The sequence below is a fragment of the Xenopus tropicalis genome, chromosome 5, assembly GCF_000004195.4.
Source record: "Xenopus tropicalis strain Nigerian chromosome 5, UCB_Xtro_10.0, whole genome shotgun sequence".
NCBI classification, from domain to species: Eukaryota; Metazoa; Chordata; class Amphibia; order Anura; family Pipidae; genus Xenopus; species Xenopus tropicalis.
The window spans coordinates 150766174-150781285 of record NC_030681.2 but is presented as its reverse complement, the minus strand read 5'-3'; the positions used below and the strand labels follow the sequence as shown (position 1 = coordinate 150781285).

Here is a 15112-nt window from a genome sequence, read left to right as displayed (position 1 = left end):
GTACCAGAGGATCTTCTGGTTGGGCCGGGCCAGGACCATTCTCATCAGCCTTCTTCTAATTTATTTCCACCATAGGTCTATGTTGGACGTGATATATTATCATCCACATCTAAATGGAGTACAAATCGACCCTAGATGTCAGGTTCTTTGGTTGACGCTAGGATGCCCCAGCTGACATTTCAACTCCCTCTATTTAAAGTAGTTGAGGGGTTGAACTCAATGACATTTTGTCTTTTTTCAACCCAAATGATCCATATATACGAGTTTTATTTTGCTTGTAAAGGGATATTATACCGACTTTAGGTTTTGAAAATAACATGCGATGCATTAGGTCTTGTTAGTGCGCCCCCATATTGAGGGATGGGACCTGATTTCACCACTTGGGGACAATGTCTCATTATAGCCAATTAATGATCTCCCATTATGCCTTGGAAGAAGATGGAATAAAGCAACGAAGAGCCCTAGTTTCAGGGAAGGGCACCCCTCTAGGTGTTACTGTTGGACTCTTCCCCAACATCTTTTGGCTTCAATACTGGGAAGAAAGGACTTTAACTGCCAATCCAGGAAGCCCAAGTTGCCCAATGTGCCCAGACTCAGAGCCAAGTCAGTAGAAATTACTGAGGGAAATTCATTTGTGTATTTTGTTCTCAGGTCCCCACCAGCCGCTCCCAGAATGCCGCGCTGCGCACCGCTAAGTCCTATGATGGTAACTATTAATAGCTGCACATTTCACTCAACACTTCAAGTTTAAGGGGCACATTTACTTGATTTTTTTTTTTACTTCTAGATATTTTCTAGATTTACGAATGGGTACTCGATTTTTCTGATGTTGTTTCTCAAAAAAAATCATGCTTTCCTGAAATTTTCCCCCAAAATGTTGAGTTTTTCTTAAATAATTCCCATAATTCATAATTTATTAATGTTTAGTGAACTTTCAGCAGGTTTGATCTGTCGAGCACCATTGAGTCCTATGGAGGCTTAGAATAGTAGAGGAATAGAATAGTCCTGTTTTCTGTTTCACCCACTTTCAAGGGAAAGTTAACACAATCATTGTTTTCTATTTCACACGTTTCAAGGGGAAGTTCACCCAGTTTCAAGTGAAATGAAGGTGAACAATGCACATTACACTGAATGATTAGGGGCTGATTTACTAAAATTATATATTTTTTCTGGCCTTGAATGGTATATATTTGAATTAAACTCCATCATAGTTGTATTTATAAAGTGTCACCATAATGCTTGTTTGTACGAAAATGTAGAGTTTACATTAGAAAATCACACATTTTTCAAGCCAAAAGTATTGTTAAAACTCGAAAAATTCACATTTAAATGGACGTTCGTTTTCGTGAAGCCATTTTAGGAGCATTGGCGCCATTCTTGGAAAACAGTAATGTGTTTGTTTCACTTGAAACTGGGTAAAATAGAAAAGAATGATGGGATTAACTTCCCCTTGAAAATGTGTGAAATAGAAAGCAATGATGGGATAAGGCAATGGGCCAATTGCTGATTGCCACATCATAGCCCCTCCCTCAGTGATGTCACTTCCTTGACCCCCTACCTTGGATTTCCAGCCACCAAAAGGTGGTATCTCTATACCCCCCCCCCCCAGTGATTATACCTTGAAAATGAAATGTATACGTGTGTGTATAAACTGGTGATTCATGGTGTTTCTCTCAGACAATAAGTACGTTACCGCCATGTACGACTATGCGCCCATTAACAGCGGAGATCTGCAGCTTCACAAAGGGGAGAAACTTCAGCTCTTGTCTAAGTAAGTTGCCTTTATTTGCCATAAACGGGGCAATAAATGATAAGGATTTTATCTCCTTATAGAATACTCCCTTTTGCCTCGGGTAATTTCATTTTCCTGTGTTCAGTAATAAAAGGGGCAATGACATATCTGACCTGACGCTTCTCTGTTGATCTGATTCCTGCCTATTTAGGGACAAGGGAGAATGGTGGTTGGCCAGGTCTCTGACCAGCGGACAAGAGGGATATATCCCCAGTAACTATGTTTCTCCGGCTAATAATGCCGACGCCGAATTGTGAGTAAAATACTTTTATTTACGTCAATTCCCTTCCTGCAAAACTGGTAGTTGCTTGTTGTCTCCTATTGTAACACAAATGCCAAGACCTAGGGAAGGGGCAGAAAGGGCAGGAAGGGCAGGTTTGCTAGGGCTCCAGCATTAAACAGTGGGCAAAAGTGCCTGAGTTAGAGAAGAGTGGGTGGAGAAGAGACTAGAACCCTATCTAGAACCCTATGTAACCCAAATACATGGAATAAATCAGGGCTGTTTCACGTACAAACTGCTCTGATCTGTAACTTGCAGCATTTTGCCAACAGCCTGGGGCTGAACAGCCCTCATTTATATGTTACAAATATCTCCCCTTTCCAATTGTTACATAATATTTCAACATATAAGTATAAATACACAGGGAGTAAGTGCCATGTGGTATGAGACACAGTAGGAAGGAGATCCCTGCCCCGTAGAGCTTACAGTCTAAGTGGTTGGGTAACAAATTGGAAAGTAAGAGTGCACCAGGTATGGGCATTGGCCCTTAAGCTCAGGACTAAACAAAGTAATGTTTCAGTGCTCCAAAAAGTAGAATCTGGGTTTTTAGCAGCTATCTGGTTGGTAGGGTCCTTTTTACCCTAGCAACCAGGCAGTGGTTTAACGAGAGATGGGAATATGAATAGGAGAGGGGCTGCATAAAAAGATAAGTAGTAAAAAGTAACAATAATAATAAAATTGCAGCCTCAGAGAGCAATCGTTTCTGGCTGCCGGGGTCAGTGACCCCCATTTGAAAGCTGGAAAGCAGCTTGGGGCTGAACAGGGTCCCTCTTAGCAGAGAACAGGAGGAACCTAGCAGAGGAGTTAAGGAGGAGAGAGGTGGGAGTCTGGGCGGCCGGTTAATAGTAGATTGCAGTAATCTAAATGGGAGAGGATAAGGGCATTAGAGTTTTAGCAGTTAAAATGTTTGCAAACGTTTAGCCAATCCAAAAGTGACTTTGCCTGCCAAAATTAATCCAAGAGTTTAAAATGCACCAAAGAATAGTGGGAGTCGGTAAAGCTCAGAGCCAGCGGAACCCCAAGACAAACAAGGTTCCTTATACAGAAAACAACAATTCTTTTGATTTTCAGTTTGATCCATCTCAGACATGGACAGGAATTCTTTGTTTTTTTCCACTTTATGACTAAATCTGTAAAAAAATTGGAATTACCTTTTTTTTCTGCAGATTCTTTTTCAAAAGCATCAGTCGGAAGGATGCGGAGAGGCAGCTGCTAGCCCCGGGCAACAAGCCGGGGACGTTCCTTATCCGGGACAGTGAAACCAGTCAGGGTACGGAGTCAGAGAAACGCTCGTCATGATAACAGTTGCCACAGAGGCAAAATGGAGATGTATCTGGGGCTCTAATTAAAACTAAATTGGGCATCAGTTAATACCCGTGTATATGCTCCTAGGGATTTTACTTCTTATCTACACAGTAGGAAGTAGAGGGGTTCCTTGCCATCAGTTATAAGCCTCTGTATGGCCGAACAGGTCACCAATCATGTGGCCCTTGTGGGATCTCTTTAAAGCAACCTTTCTGCTAAGGGGATGGGACAACTGGGGTTATATGACCAACATATCTACATGCATGGCCAACAGCATTTATCTGCTCACACAATCTATGGCCAAATCCTACAGATCTAATGGTGTAGCCATATGGTGGACCTATCCACACTGCACAACTGAAGCCCAGGAGCTTGGGGGATCTGCTGAGTTTGGAAGTTGGGTGACAATTGTGTTTTCTTGATGGGCTAAGAAGAATGGGTGGCCTAAATCATTGGGCCCATCCATTTGCAGATAAAATATAATTCATTCATTGGTGCTAAACCAGACTATATCAGTTCACTTACATGTCTCCCACTTTCTTGGGCAGGACTCATCCAAAGATCATGTGATGGTATCCAAAAACCTAATAACTTGAGTTGACCTGTGTGCTGCCTTCCTAGGGCAGTACTGTCCAGTCTTTCCCATATTGTGGGGCCCTTTTATCCAATATACATCTCATAAACATGCCTAACAATTGAGTCATAGTGTAAACCCATGTAAATGGGATTTTTCTAAGAACCTTAAGGAATTTGTTCCCAGAATCCCTTTGACTAAGGGCCATACAAATCCCTTGAGACAACGTCAGCCCAAATGCCTCAAGTTCAGTCGCAACCAAGAGTTCCTCTTGAAATGGTGCCATTTTTTGTCTTGGTTTTCAGGCACATTCTCACTTTCTGTCCGGGACAGAGATTTGGCTACTGGAGATGTCATCAAACACTATAAGATCAGAACGTTGGACAGTGGAGGATTTTACATTTCCCCTGCACTTACCTTTTGCTCGCTACAAGATCTAGTGAAATATTATTCCAGTAAGTACAAGGTTCCACTGTGAGAATAGTCTAACATGGGCGGCCCTGGTTAGTCTTTCATCCACTGGTGCTCTGCCAACACTTCGTTGGTTTTTTATAGTATCATGGGCATGGTGGTTCCATCTTAGGAACCAGACACATCCAGTGTCCCAAGGGGGCAAGGGAAGGAGGCCTCTCCTCCTGGAGCTGTTATTCTAATGTAGTAAATATAATCCTTTGTTTTGTCCACAGAAAAATCTGATGGACTGTGCCAAAAACTTGGACAGCCGTGCCCACACCAGGTTCCGAACAACTGGCAGGCAGATGTATGGGAGATACCCAGGGACTCTTTGAAGCTTGTGAAGAGACTAGGGGCTGGGCAGTTTGGAGAAGTCTGGATGGGTAAGAGCTAATCCCAACTGGGTAAAGTCATTTCCCAACACTTGGAACCTACAGGGCTCATTTTCTTTCTCCGTTGCAGGATACTATAAGAACAATATGAAGGTGGCCATAAAGACATTAAAGGAGGGAACCATGTCCCGGGAGGCTTTTCTGGAGGAGGCAAATTTAATGAAAACTCTTCAACATGATAAGTTGGTTCAGCTCTTTGCTGTAGTCACTAAGGAGCCCATCTACATTGTGACTGAGTATATGGCCAACGGTAAGTACAGCACCATCAGAGCTCAGATATAACACCGACCCTACCGATGGTCAGGCAATCTGGTGTCTATAGAACAGTTGTGTTGTTATTTGATTTTTGCTTGTGTGTCCCTCTCTCAGGCAGCCTTTTAGACTTTCTAAAGACCAGCGAAGGAATGAACCTTACCTTCTCTAAACTGGTTGACATGTCGGCACAGGTATGTATACTTTGGAACTTCTCGTTGCTATGTTAATATTGTTATCATTGATATCATTTGTTTCTACAGCAGCAGGGTAGGTGGTACATCTGTGCAATGGAAATACTAACAATTGCTAAAAGCACGTATGAAAGTGTAAATGGCTCAGCATTTTTATTCTTGTCTATTCTTCCACTACCCCAGTTTGGGCAGAGGAAATTTTTGTTTATGACCTTCACTAGGCCATCTATAGTATCATAATCCAATAACAGAGAGCCAGAATTTGGTGTGCTCTAGCATCCTATATATATATCAGCTATGGCATATTGATTCCCATGTACAGTTCAAGAGGAAAATCCACAATTATAGATACGGGGGGGGGGGGGGGGGGGGGGGGGGGGGGAAGCCATAAAGAATGGTGAGAGGGTCTCGGATAAAGAATTTGACAGAGATATGAGGCATAGAGGTTGGGGGAAACTAGTAATCAAGGGGGATTATTTTTGGAGGAAAGACATATTCACCCACCTCTATAGGAGCTCACAGCTTGCCCACACCTTATATTAGTCCCTATTTAGGGGGGGTAGTCATGAATTAAGGTCCACAAAGAATGCTCGAATCTCAGCCATAAAGCAGGGCAGGACTGCTGCTTACAATGAAGGGGGGGATCAGATGGGATCTGTGCCACTGTGACAGAATGCTCTGTTATACAGATAGCTAGAATCTCAGCCATAAAGCAGGGCAGGACTGCTGCTTACAATGGGGGGGATCAGATAGGATCTGTGCCACTGTGACAGAATGCTCTGTTATACAGATAGCTAGAATCTCAGCCATAAAGCAGGGCAGGACTGCTGCTTACAATGGGGGATCAGATAGGATCTGTGCCACTGTGACAGAATGCTCTGTTATACAGATAGCTAGAATCTCAGCCATAAAGCAGGGCAGGACTGCTGCTTACAATGGGGGGGATCAGATAGGATCTGTGCCACTGTGACAGAATGCTCTGTTATACAGATAGCTAGAATCTCAGCCATAAAGCAGGGCAGGACTGCTGCTTACAATGGGGGGATCAGATAGGATCTGTGCCACTGTGACAGAATGCTCTGTTATACAGATAGCTAGAATCTCAGCCATAAAGCAGGGCAGGACTGCTGCTTACAATGGGGGGATCAGATAGGATCTGTGCCACTGTGACTGAATGCTCTGTTATACAGATAGCTAGAATCTCAGCCATAAAGCAGGGCAGGACTGCTGCTTACAATGGGGGGATCAGATAGGATCTGTGCCACTGTGACAGAATGCTCTGTTATACAGATAGCTAGAATCTCAGCCATAAAGCAGGGCAGGACTGCTGCTTACAATGGGGGGATCAGATAGGATCTGTGCCACTGTGACAGAATGCTCTGTTATACAGATAGCTAGAATCTCAGCCATAAAGCAGGGCAGGACTGCTGCTTACAATGGGGGATCAGATAGGATCTGTGCCACTGTGACAGAATGCTCTGTTATACAGATAGCTAGAATCTCAGCCATAAAGCAGGGCAGGACTGCTGCTTACAATGGGGGGGGGGGGGGGTCAGATAGGATCTGTGCCACTGTGACAGAATGCTCTGTTATACAGATAGCTAGAATCTCAGCCATAAAGCAGGGCAGGACTGCTGCTTACAATGGGGGGGGGGGGGGGGGGATCAGATAGGATCTGTGCCACTGTGACAGAATGCTGTGTTATACAGATAGCTAGAATCTCAGCCATAAAGCAGGGCAGGACTGCTGCTTACAATGGGGGGGATCAGATAGGATCTGTGCCACTGTGACAGAATGCTCTGTTATACAGATAGCTAGAATCTCAGCCATAAAGCAGGGCAGGACTGCTGCTTACAATGGGGGGATCAGATAGGATCTGTGCCACTGTGACAGAATGCTCTGTTATACAGATAGCTAGAATCTCAGCCATAAAGCAGGGCAGGACTGCTGCTTACAATGGGGGGATCAGATAGGATCTGTGCCACTGTGACAGAATGCTCTGTTATACAGATAGCTAGAATCTCAGCCATAAAGCAGGGCAGGACTGCTGCTTACAATGGGGGGGATCAGATAGGATCTGTGCCACTGTGACAGAATGCTCTGTTATACAGATAGCTAGAATCTCAGCCATAAAGCAGGGCAGGACTGCTGCTTACAATGGGGGGGGATCAGATAGGATCTGTGCCACTGTGACAGAATGCTCTGTTATACAGATAGCTAGAATCTCAGCCATAAAGCAGGACAGGACTGCTGCTTACAACCCTTTATCAGCATGCATTTGATACAGGTCTCCATACAGTTAACAAGGAGGGGTAGATCTGCAGCAGACCTCGGTGCTAATCCACAGTTATGATGTGACACAGGAGGGGACAGAATTAGACACATTTCTAGTTTGTGGTCACGTCTCAGTGGTTCTCAGCGTGACAGGAAGTAGAGTCATTAGTGATATTTTCCATTTCCCCAGAATGACTCTCAGTAAGATTCTGTACCCTAATCCTTTTAAAGCCACAGGCTCAACATGAAAGTGAGAAAGATCTTTGGTTACGCTGGAAACATGGCGACCAGGATAACTGTAACCATTTGCAGACCGTGATTCTGACCATGAATTCCCATAATCATACGATTCCTTACTTTCAAAAGACACAAAATCATCCTAAATATATATATAAAATATAATCAAATATCTAAATATATATCAAATATAATTCTAAGGTAATGTGTAAATGTAATTGCTATTACAGCAGTATCTTTCTAGCTGTTTATTCTCTCTGCACTCCTGGTTCTGACTCCTGAAACAATGTAGCGGAGGCCGGCTAATCAAAAGATATGGAGGGGAATTAACTTTATACATAGTTTATCAGTCAGGTTTAGAGAACAGAAATGGATAAACAAATATTGCTTTCAATAGTAATTATATTTACACATACCTATGGATAGTGGAACATTGCTTAGACTTGCAGAGTAATATAGTACTGTAGGTTGAAAAAACACACACAGCCATTAAGTTCAACCATTTTGTCCAAGTGAAACCTGCCTAACTGACTTGATTAAACTCTGTGCCACTGCCAATTATACATCAAAATACATAAAAAAAATAACCAGTTAAGCACATTTGGTTTTTAACTGTCCCATGTGACCAAAATATTATCATTTTTTTAATGAAGCTGCACTCTCCACCGTGATTTTCTTTTACTTACATTTTTGGGGATCAGTCTTTGCAAGTACAGAAATAAGTTTCTTTGTTCCCTATTTTTTATTGTAGTATTTATGTTCTTTAAAAGAAGTTTCTGGCTCCTAAGACTCAGCGCTGCCTTGGGGGTCCTTGTGGCCCCCCATTGCTTCATTTGATTGCGTCGGAGAGGGTCGAGAGGCACTGTATAGCAAGAAATTATGATTTCAAAATCAGAATTTTGGCTCTTTAAGTTGCCAGGAGAGACCTTTTACTTCCCCGGTAACCTGCAGGGTTTCAATTCACCTTATGGCAGTAGCAGGGTCGGACTGGGCCGCAAAAAATCCCGGAAAAATCCCGGTGGGCCCCGGCGGCCCAGACCCGACCCTTGCGGCGCTCCCCCTGCCCAACCGCTCCTGCCCGATGCGTTAAATTTACACACTCGGGAAAGGACGTCAGGTGGGGGACCTGGGAGGGGGGTTAGGGGGGGCCCCTCCGGGGAAGGAGGCTATGGGCCCGGGCCATATGGGCGGGCTATGGGCGCAGGCCCCGGTGGGCCCTTCACCCCCCAGTCTGACCCTGGGCAGCAGTGCCCCCGCAAAGACTTGTAATTTATAAATTTACTCTTATTAACTTCCTGCCTTCTGAGTTAAGTCACATAGGGTGGTCCTTGACACCTTTACATTACATTACATCTGGATCAACTAGTAGTTAGGCAGGTTATATATAGGCATTATGGTTGAACTTGATGGACGTATGTCTTTTTTCAACCCAACTTACTATGTTACTATGTTACTATTTCTGATTAAGCTTTTTCAGAGTCCCGCGTAGCTTGTAAATATCATTTTTTAATGGAGCAGCAATCTGAACCCACCTGGAAATGGGCAGTGGGGGGGAATTCAAATGGCTGTCAAAATCTCCGCCAGAGTAGAGAAAGCTCCTGCACTGAGTAGGGTTACAAGTGGCTGGGGGGGGTGGGAGGCGGCTTGTGGTTGGCTGTGGGGGCCAGAGTGGTTGCATGAGCGATGGGCCTAGTGGCCCAAGATCTTTAAATCCAGCCCTGACTTATATACTTTTAAAGAAAAGTTTGGGATTAGTCTTTGCCTGTGAAGAAATCAGTTCCTTATTTTCTATTATTTCCTTCTTGATGGTTGTTGAACAACACCTGTTGCATTTATTTGTTTTATTCCCTTTGAATGTGTTTTAACCTGATCCTAAAATACTAAATGAATTCAGTCCATATCTGGGCCCAGTTACTCAGCTCACTGTTACCTTTGCTCAGTGGCCCAATCTGTTTATTGTGTACCTTGCTGGACATTAATGAATATTCTCTTGCTTTCAAGGTGGCAGAGGGCATGGCATATATAGAAAAAAAGAACTACATTCATCGGGACCTGAGAGCCGCCAACGTCTTGGTGTCGGAAATTCTGTGCTGTAAAATAGGAGATTTTGGACTGGCGAGGGTTATTGATACCGAGTATACAGCAAAAGAGGGTGAGAGGAGATTTACTGATCTGTGCAAATGATATTTTTTATGTATACAGGTATGGCATCCCTTATCCGGAAAAACCCATTATCCAGAACAGTCCTATTGGGTTTATTTAATGGTTAAATGATTCCCTTTTCTCTGTAATAATAAAACAGTACCTGTACTTGATCCCAACTAAGATATAATTACCCCTTATTGGGGGCAGAACAGCCCTATTGGGTTTATTTCATGGTTAAATGATTCCCTTTTCTCTGTAATAATAAAACAGTACCTGTACTTGATCCCAACTAAGATATAATTACCCCTTATTGGGGGCAGAACAGCCCTATTGGGTTTATTTAATGGTTAAATGATTCCCTTTTCTCTGTAATAATAAAACAGTACCTGTACTTGACCCCAACTAAGATATAATTACCCCTTATTGGGGGCAGAACAGCCCTATTGGGTTTATTTCATGGTTAAATGATTCCCTTTTCTCTGTAATAATAAAACAGTACCTGTACTTGATCCCAACTAAGATATAATTACCCCTTATTGGGGGCAGAACAGCCCTATTGGGTTTATTTCATGGTTAAATGATTCCCTTTTCTCTGTAATAATAAAACAGTAACAGTATTTTCTTTCATTATACACTATTTTGTTTTTGGATTTATATCCCCTTGAATTAATTTCTCTATGCTGTATATGTGTGTATGATTGTAAGCCCAGAGGGACAGGAACCTGTCTGCTTACCGGACCCCATTTAATCCTGCCATTACCTGCAGAGTGCTGGGTACGTAGAACTTTAAAGGGAAAGTCAGCCACACATTGTATCAAGGAGGAGCAGCCCTGCTTTGGGCTCTTTATTAGCTGCAAACCATGGCGTGAAAGCAGAACTGGAATATTTTTATTTTCAGAATGATACCGGCAGAGTTCTACTTTCACATACAGAAATAAATATAGTGACAATATTCGGTTTCCTGTACGCCACTTCCTATTTTTTGCCCAATCGCCATAGGATTTAATGCAGAACCAGGCAGTTGCCTTGGATACAGCAGGAGGCACCCTGTTATATGAAATATATACAATAGGGAGCCTCTTCTACCGGGGCCCTTGACCACTCATACAACCTGTGTTGTGTTATCTTTTTCTATGATGTTGGGAGTAATATTCCAAGACAATTTGCAATTGGTCTTCATTTTTCATTATCTGTAGTTTTTTAATTATTTCAATCTTTGTTCAGCAGCTCTTCAGTTTGGAGTTTTAACAGCAATCTGGTTGCTAGGGTCCAAATTAACTTAGTAACCAGGGAGTGGTTTGTATGAGAGACTGATATATTTATAAGAAGGGGCCTGAATAGAAAAAATTGTAATAAAAAGTAACAATAACAATAAAACTGGAGCCTCACAGAGCAATAGTTTTCGGTTGTCGGGGTCAGTGACCCCCATTTGCTGCAAAGATTTGGAAGAAGAAGGCAAATAATTAAAAAAAGATAACAAATAAATAATGAAGACCAATTAAAAAGTTGCTTAGAATTGATCATTCTATAACGTACTAAAAGTAACAACCCCTTTAATGGCTAAAACAGAGCAAATGTACTAATCTTGTTCTCCATTGATTTCCTATAGGCAGCAAATTCCCCATAAAATGGACGGCCCCAGAAGCGATCAACTTTGGAATTTTCACCATTAAGTCGGATGTGTGGTCCTTTGGGATCCTGCTAACGGAAATTGCCACCTTCGGCCGCTCGCCATACCCAGGTAACGGACTGAGGATTGGTAACAAAAACATCAGCCGCAAATTACAAATCCCCAGGAGCCTGTGATCTATGGGAGCCCTAACTGCCAGCTAGAATACGACATTTGCAATGCACTGTATTTACTATTCATGACTTTGATTGGATCTGAATAATATTCACAGTGGCCAATACCGGCCCTCTGACTCTTTGAAAGGAGGGGAGGTCAGGACTCTGCCCCCCCCCCCCCCAGCCTGCACCCTACCTCCTAATTGGCCTTCACACGTACAGGGCATTATGGGTGGGAGGTTGGTTGAAGGGTTGGTGGTGTTGAGTGGGGCCTTAACATTTTCTATAACATTTTTTTTTGGCGAAGGGGGGGCAGAAAAGACACAGTTGTTGTTCCATCTTACAAAATCTCATTGCATTTATCTACAGCCCAGGATATAATTTTGTAGGATCCAACTGAGCCAATAGCAGATCCAAGTACAGAATGTGGTCACTATGGTGCCTTAAAGGGGACATATTGTGTGAAAAATAATATTGTGCCAATGAATTAAACTCAACTAAATACAGAAGGAATGTGCTTTAAAAAGTAATGTTTCTGGCTGATTTATTGAAAACCTCTAAAAACCCCACAAGCCCCACCCATCTGTTCCACTTCCTGCTGCCTCCTATCCCAGGCTGTGCAGGGGGGCCGGCGTGTAGGTCAGCAGCCAGGCTGACCTGATAGGGAACTGAAGCCTGTCTGTGCTTGTGTAACTGTAGGGCTGTGATTGGCTCTCCCCCTCCTACTGTGGGCAGGGGCCGTTAGGACACGCCCACCCCTCATTTTAAACACGGACAGAGACCTGAGAGGATCTATAGGGAGCTCCAATAAGAGGGCCGTTTTTACGCACCGTGTATTATTCATAGCTGCCTACAGGATTGTTTTTTTTCCTTTATCCTATACAGGGTCGGGCTGGGCAGCTGGGACACCGGGGAAAAATCCTAGTGGGCCCCAACCCTAGTGGGCCCCAACCCTTGCCGGCACTCCCTCTGCCGGACTGTTCCTCCCCTCACGCATTAAATTTACATGCGCTCAGGGGAGGATGTTGGGTGGGGGACCCTGTAGGGGGTTAGGGGGCTCCTGTGAAGGGGGGGTTAGGGGACGCAGCCTGTGGGGGTTACGGGGATGCGTCCTGCGGGGGTGAGGGTTACGGGGACGCGGCCTGTGGGGGTTACGGGGACGCGGCCTGCGGGGGTTACGGGGGTGGGGGTTACGGGGACGCGGCCTGTGGGGGTGGGGGTTAGGGGACGCGGCCTGCGGGGGTGAGGGTTATGGGGACGCGGCCTGTGGGGGTTACGGGGACGCGGCCTGCAGGGGTTACGGGGGTGGGGGTTACGGGGACGCGGCCTGCGGGGGTGGGGGTTACGGGGACGCGGCCTGTGGGGGTGGGGGTTAGGGGATGCGGCCTTCAGAGGGGGGGTTAGGGGACATGGCCGGTGAGGGCACCTGCAGGGCCCCTGGGGCCACATACAGAGACACAATGACACTGATAAAACTGAATGCACCACCATAAAGGAAGGGGGATTTCAAAAATAATTTGAAATAAATATATTATTGCCAAGGGACAGACAAAACAATATACTGATATTTGTCAGGGAATGATTTAACTAATTGTAGGAAATTATGAGCCATAAAAGTAAGAAGACATTTTAGCAGAAATGATGCTACGGGGGTTCCGGACTGCGCACATTTAAAGGTCAACTTCTGTAACTGCAGGTTTAGATACAGTTCCACTCTTTGCAAAGCTTGTAGCATATTCCCTGCCCGTATGTGGGAAGCAGATTTAATTTTGTTTTATCTCACTGTATTTCCCAGGCATGACCAACCCAGAGGTGATTTGCAACCTGGACCAAGGCTATCGCATGCCCCGCCCCAACGACTGCCCCATGGAACTCTATGAGATCATGCTCAGGTGCTGGAGGGACAACGCCGAGGAGAGGCCCACCTTTGATTACTTGCAGTCTGTCCTGGAGGATTTTAGCACCTCGACAGAAAAGCAATACGAGGAGGAGCCGTGAGTTGGCGCCGGATCCCCCCAAAGTCTCCAGTTATGGAACCAGATTGGGCAGCGATTACTTACTGCTCTGGTTCTGGAATAACTTTACTAAAAGAATTCAGATCTGGTTTCAGCATCTCATTTGAAGACAGTTGCAGTTGGTCGTATGGCCACCGGCTACAAACACACACTCTGTACATTAATGGAATTCTGACTGGTGTATTTAATGAGGGCGGTAATGCCCCGCAATGGGCTTGGAATGTATCTTAGAAAAAATGATTGGAAATCAAGGTTCCCATAAAAACTGCTGGTCGCTCTAACGACTTGGGACAAGAAATATAATAGTAATTATACATCTAGAATTCATACAGAGCTTATGGCCTCAGTGGATATACCTCAGGGTGTATACGGTTTTATTAATGGGACCCATAAGGAGTCTGGGATTCGGCAACGGGACCTACGATCCCAAGGAAGATGTTTTGTCCCAATTATTTAATGAATCAATACAGGAACCATTTGCGTCCATATCAGCGTGACTTTTGTAAATGACCCTTCAAATCTCTTGCCTGTCAGGTACTGGTGGGAGTTGCAGTTCAGCAAGAGCTATGGGGGTCGCAGGTTAGACCTCCTTTGTATCGAAATCTCTGGAATTGTGGGGTAATATGAGGGCTGCACCCACAAAGATGAATGCACTTTGGGCGCTTATGTAAACCGATGGCCATTGTGGCTGATGAATCTCTGTGGAGCTGGACGAGCAGGGACTCAGGGGAGAGGGTTATTCATGCACCTCAGTTGCCCTTTAAAGCCAAGAACAGATGAAAGTTGCCCGGAATGGCCCTGTGTGCCACTGGCCTGCAGCCCAGACATTCCAAGAGGGGAAAATGATCTGCATTACTGGGTTTAATTCCTTTACCGCTTCCAGTTCTTCACTGCAGGGGCACTAGTGGGTTATTTAGTATCGGGGGCAATGCCAGTGCCGTATTTTCTACATAAGAACCAGATAATAAAGACAAAGTGGGAGCCCTTCTTGCTCGTTATTTCATTACGTGGGTCCTTTACGTTGATAATCTCACATGTTCTGCCCTATTGATATTAAAGAAAATCTGTCACTCTGAAGTTTACCCATATTTGCCCCATCGGTGTCTATGCTGTTTCCCAGCAGCACCGCTGACCCCTCCCCTGTTGCACAAATGGCCTGTTTATAAAGTTTCCATTGCAGTAGGTGTTAAAATAGCTGTTACTTAACTGTTACTGAAATTGCATTATTTCTATTATTTTAATGACTTTAACCAACACAGATTAACCTGTAATTTGCCAGGAGCCATAGAAGCTGCGTTGCCCTGTCCCTGCCTGGCCAGCAGAGCTGTAGCAGGTTCCGTATCCTGGACATAGGGGTGTGAATACATAATATTTCAGCACAGAATATTTATTATAGGTTCTAAACCTTACCTCC

At 44.3% G+C, this 15112-nt stretch overlaps 1 protein-coding gene across 1 annotated transcript; it reads left to right on the top strand.

The window, feature by feature from the left end:
- The first annotated feature begins 630 nt into the window (after positions 1–630).
- Positions 631–14672, top strand: blk (BLK proto-oncogene, Src family tyrosine kinase). The gene is made up of 11 exons (XM_031903073.1): positions 631–706; positions 1678–1771; positions 1944–2045; positions 3239–3342; positions 4257–4406; positions 4638–4787; positions 4867–5046; positions 5166–5242; positions 9755–9905; positions 11508–11639; positions 13479–14672. Exons 2-11 carry the CDS (start codon positions 1698–1700, stop codon positions 13679–13681), a joined length of 1323 nt encoding a protein of 440 aa, XP_031758933.1. The 5' UTR covers positions 631–706; positions 1678–1697; the 3' UTR covers positions 13682–14672.
- Positions 14673–15112: the final 440 nt, after the last annotated feature.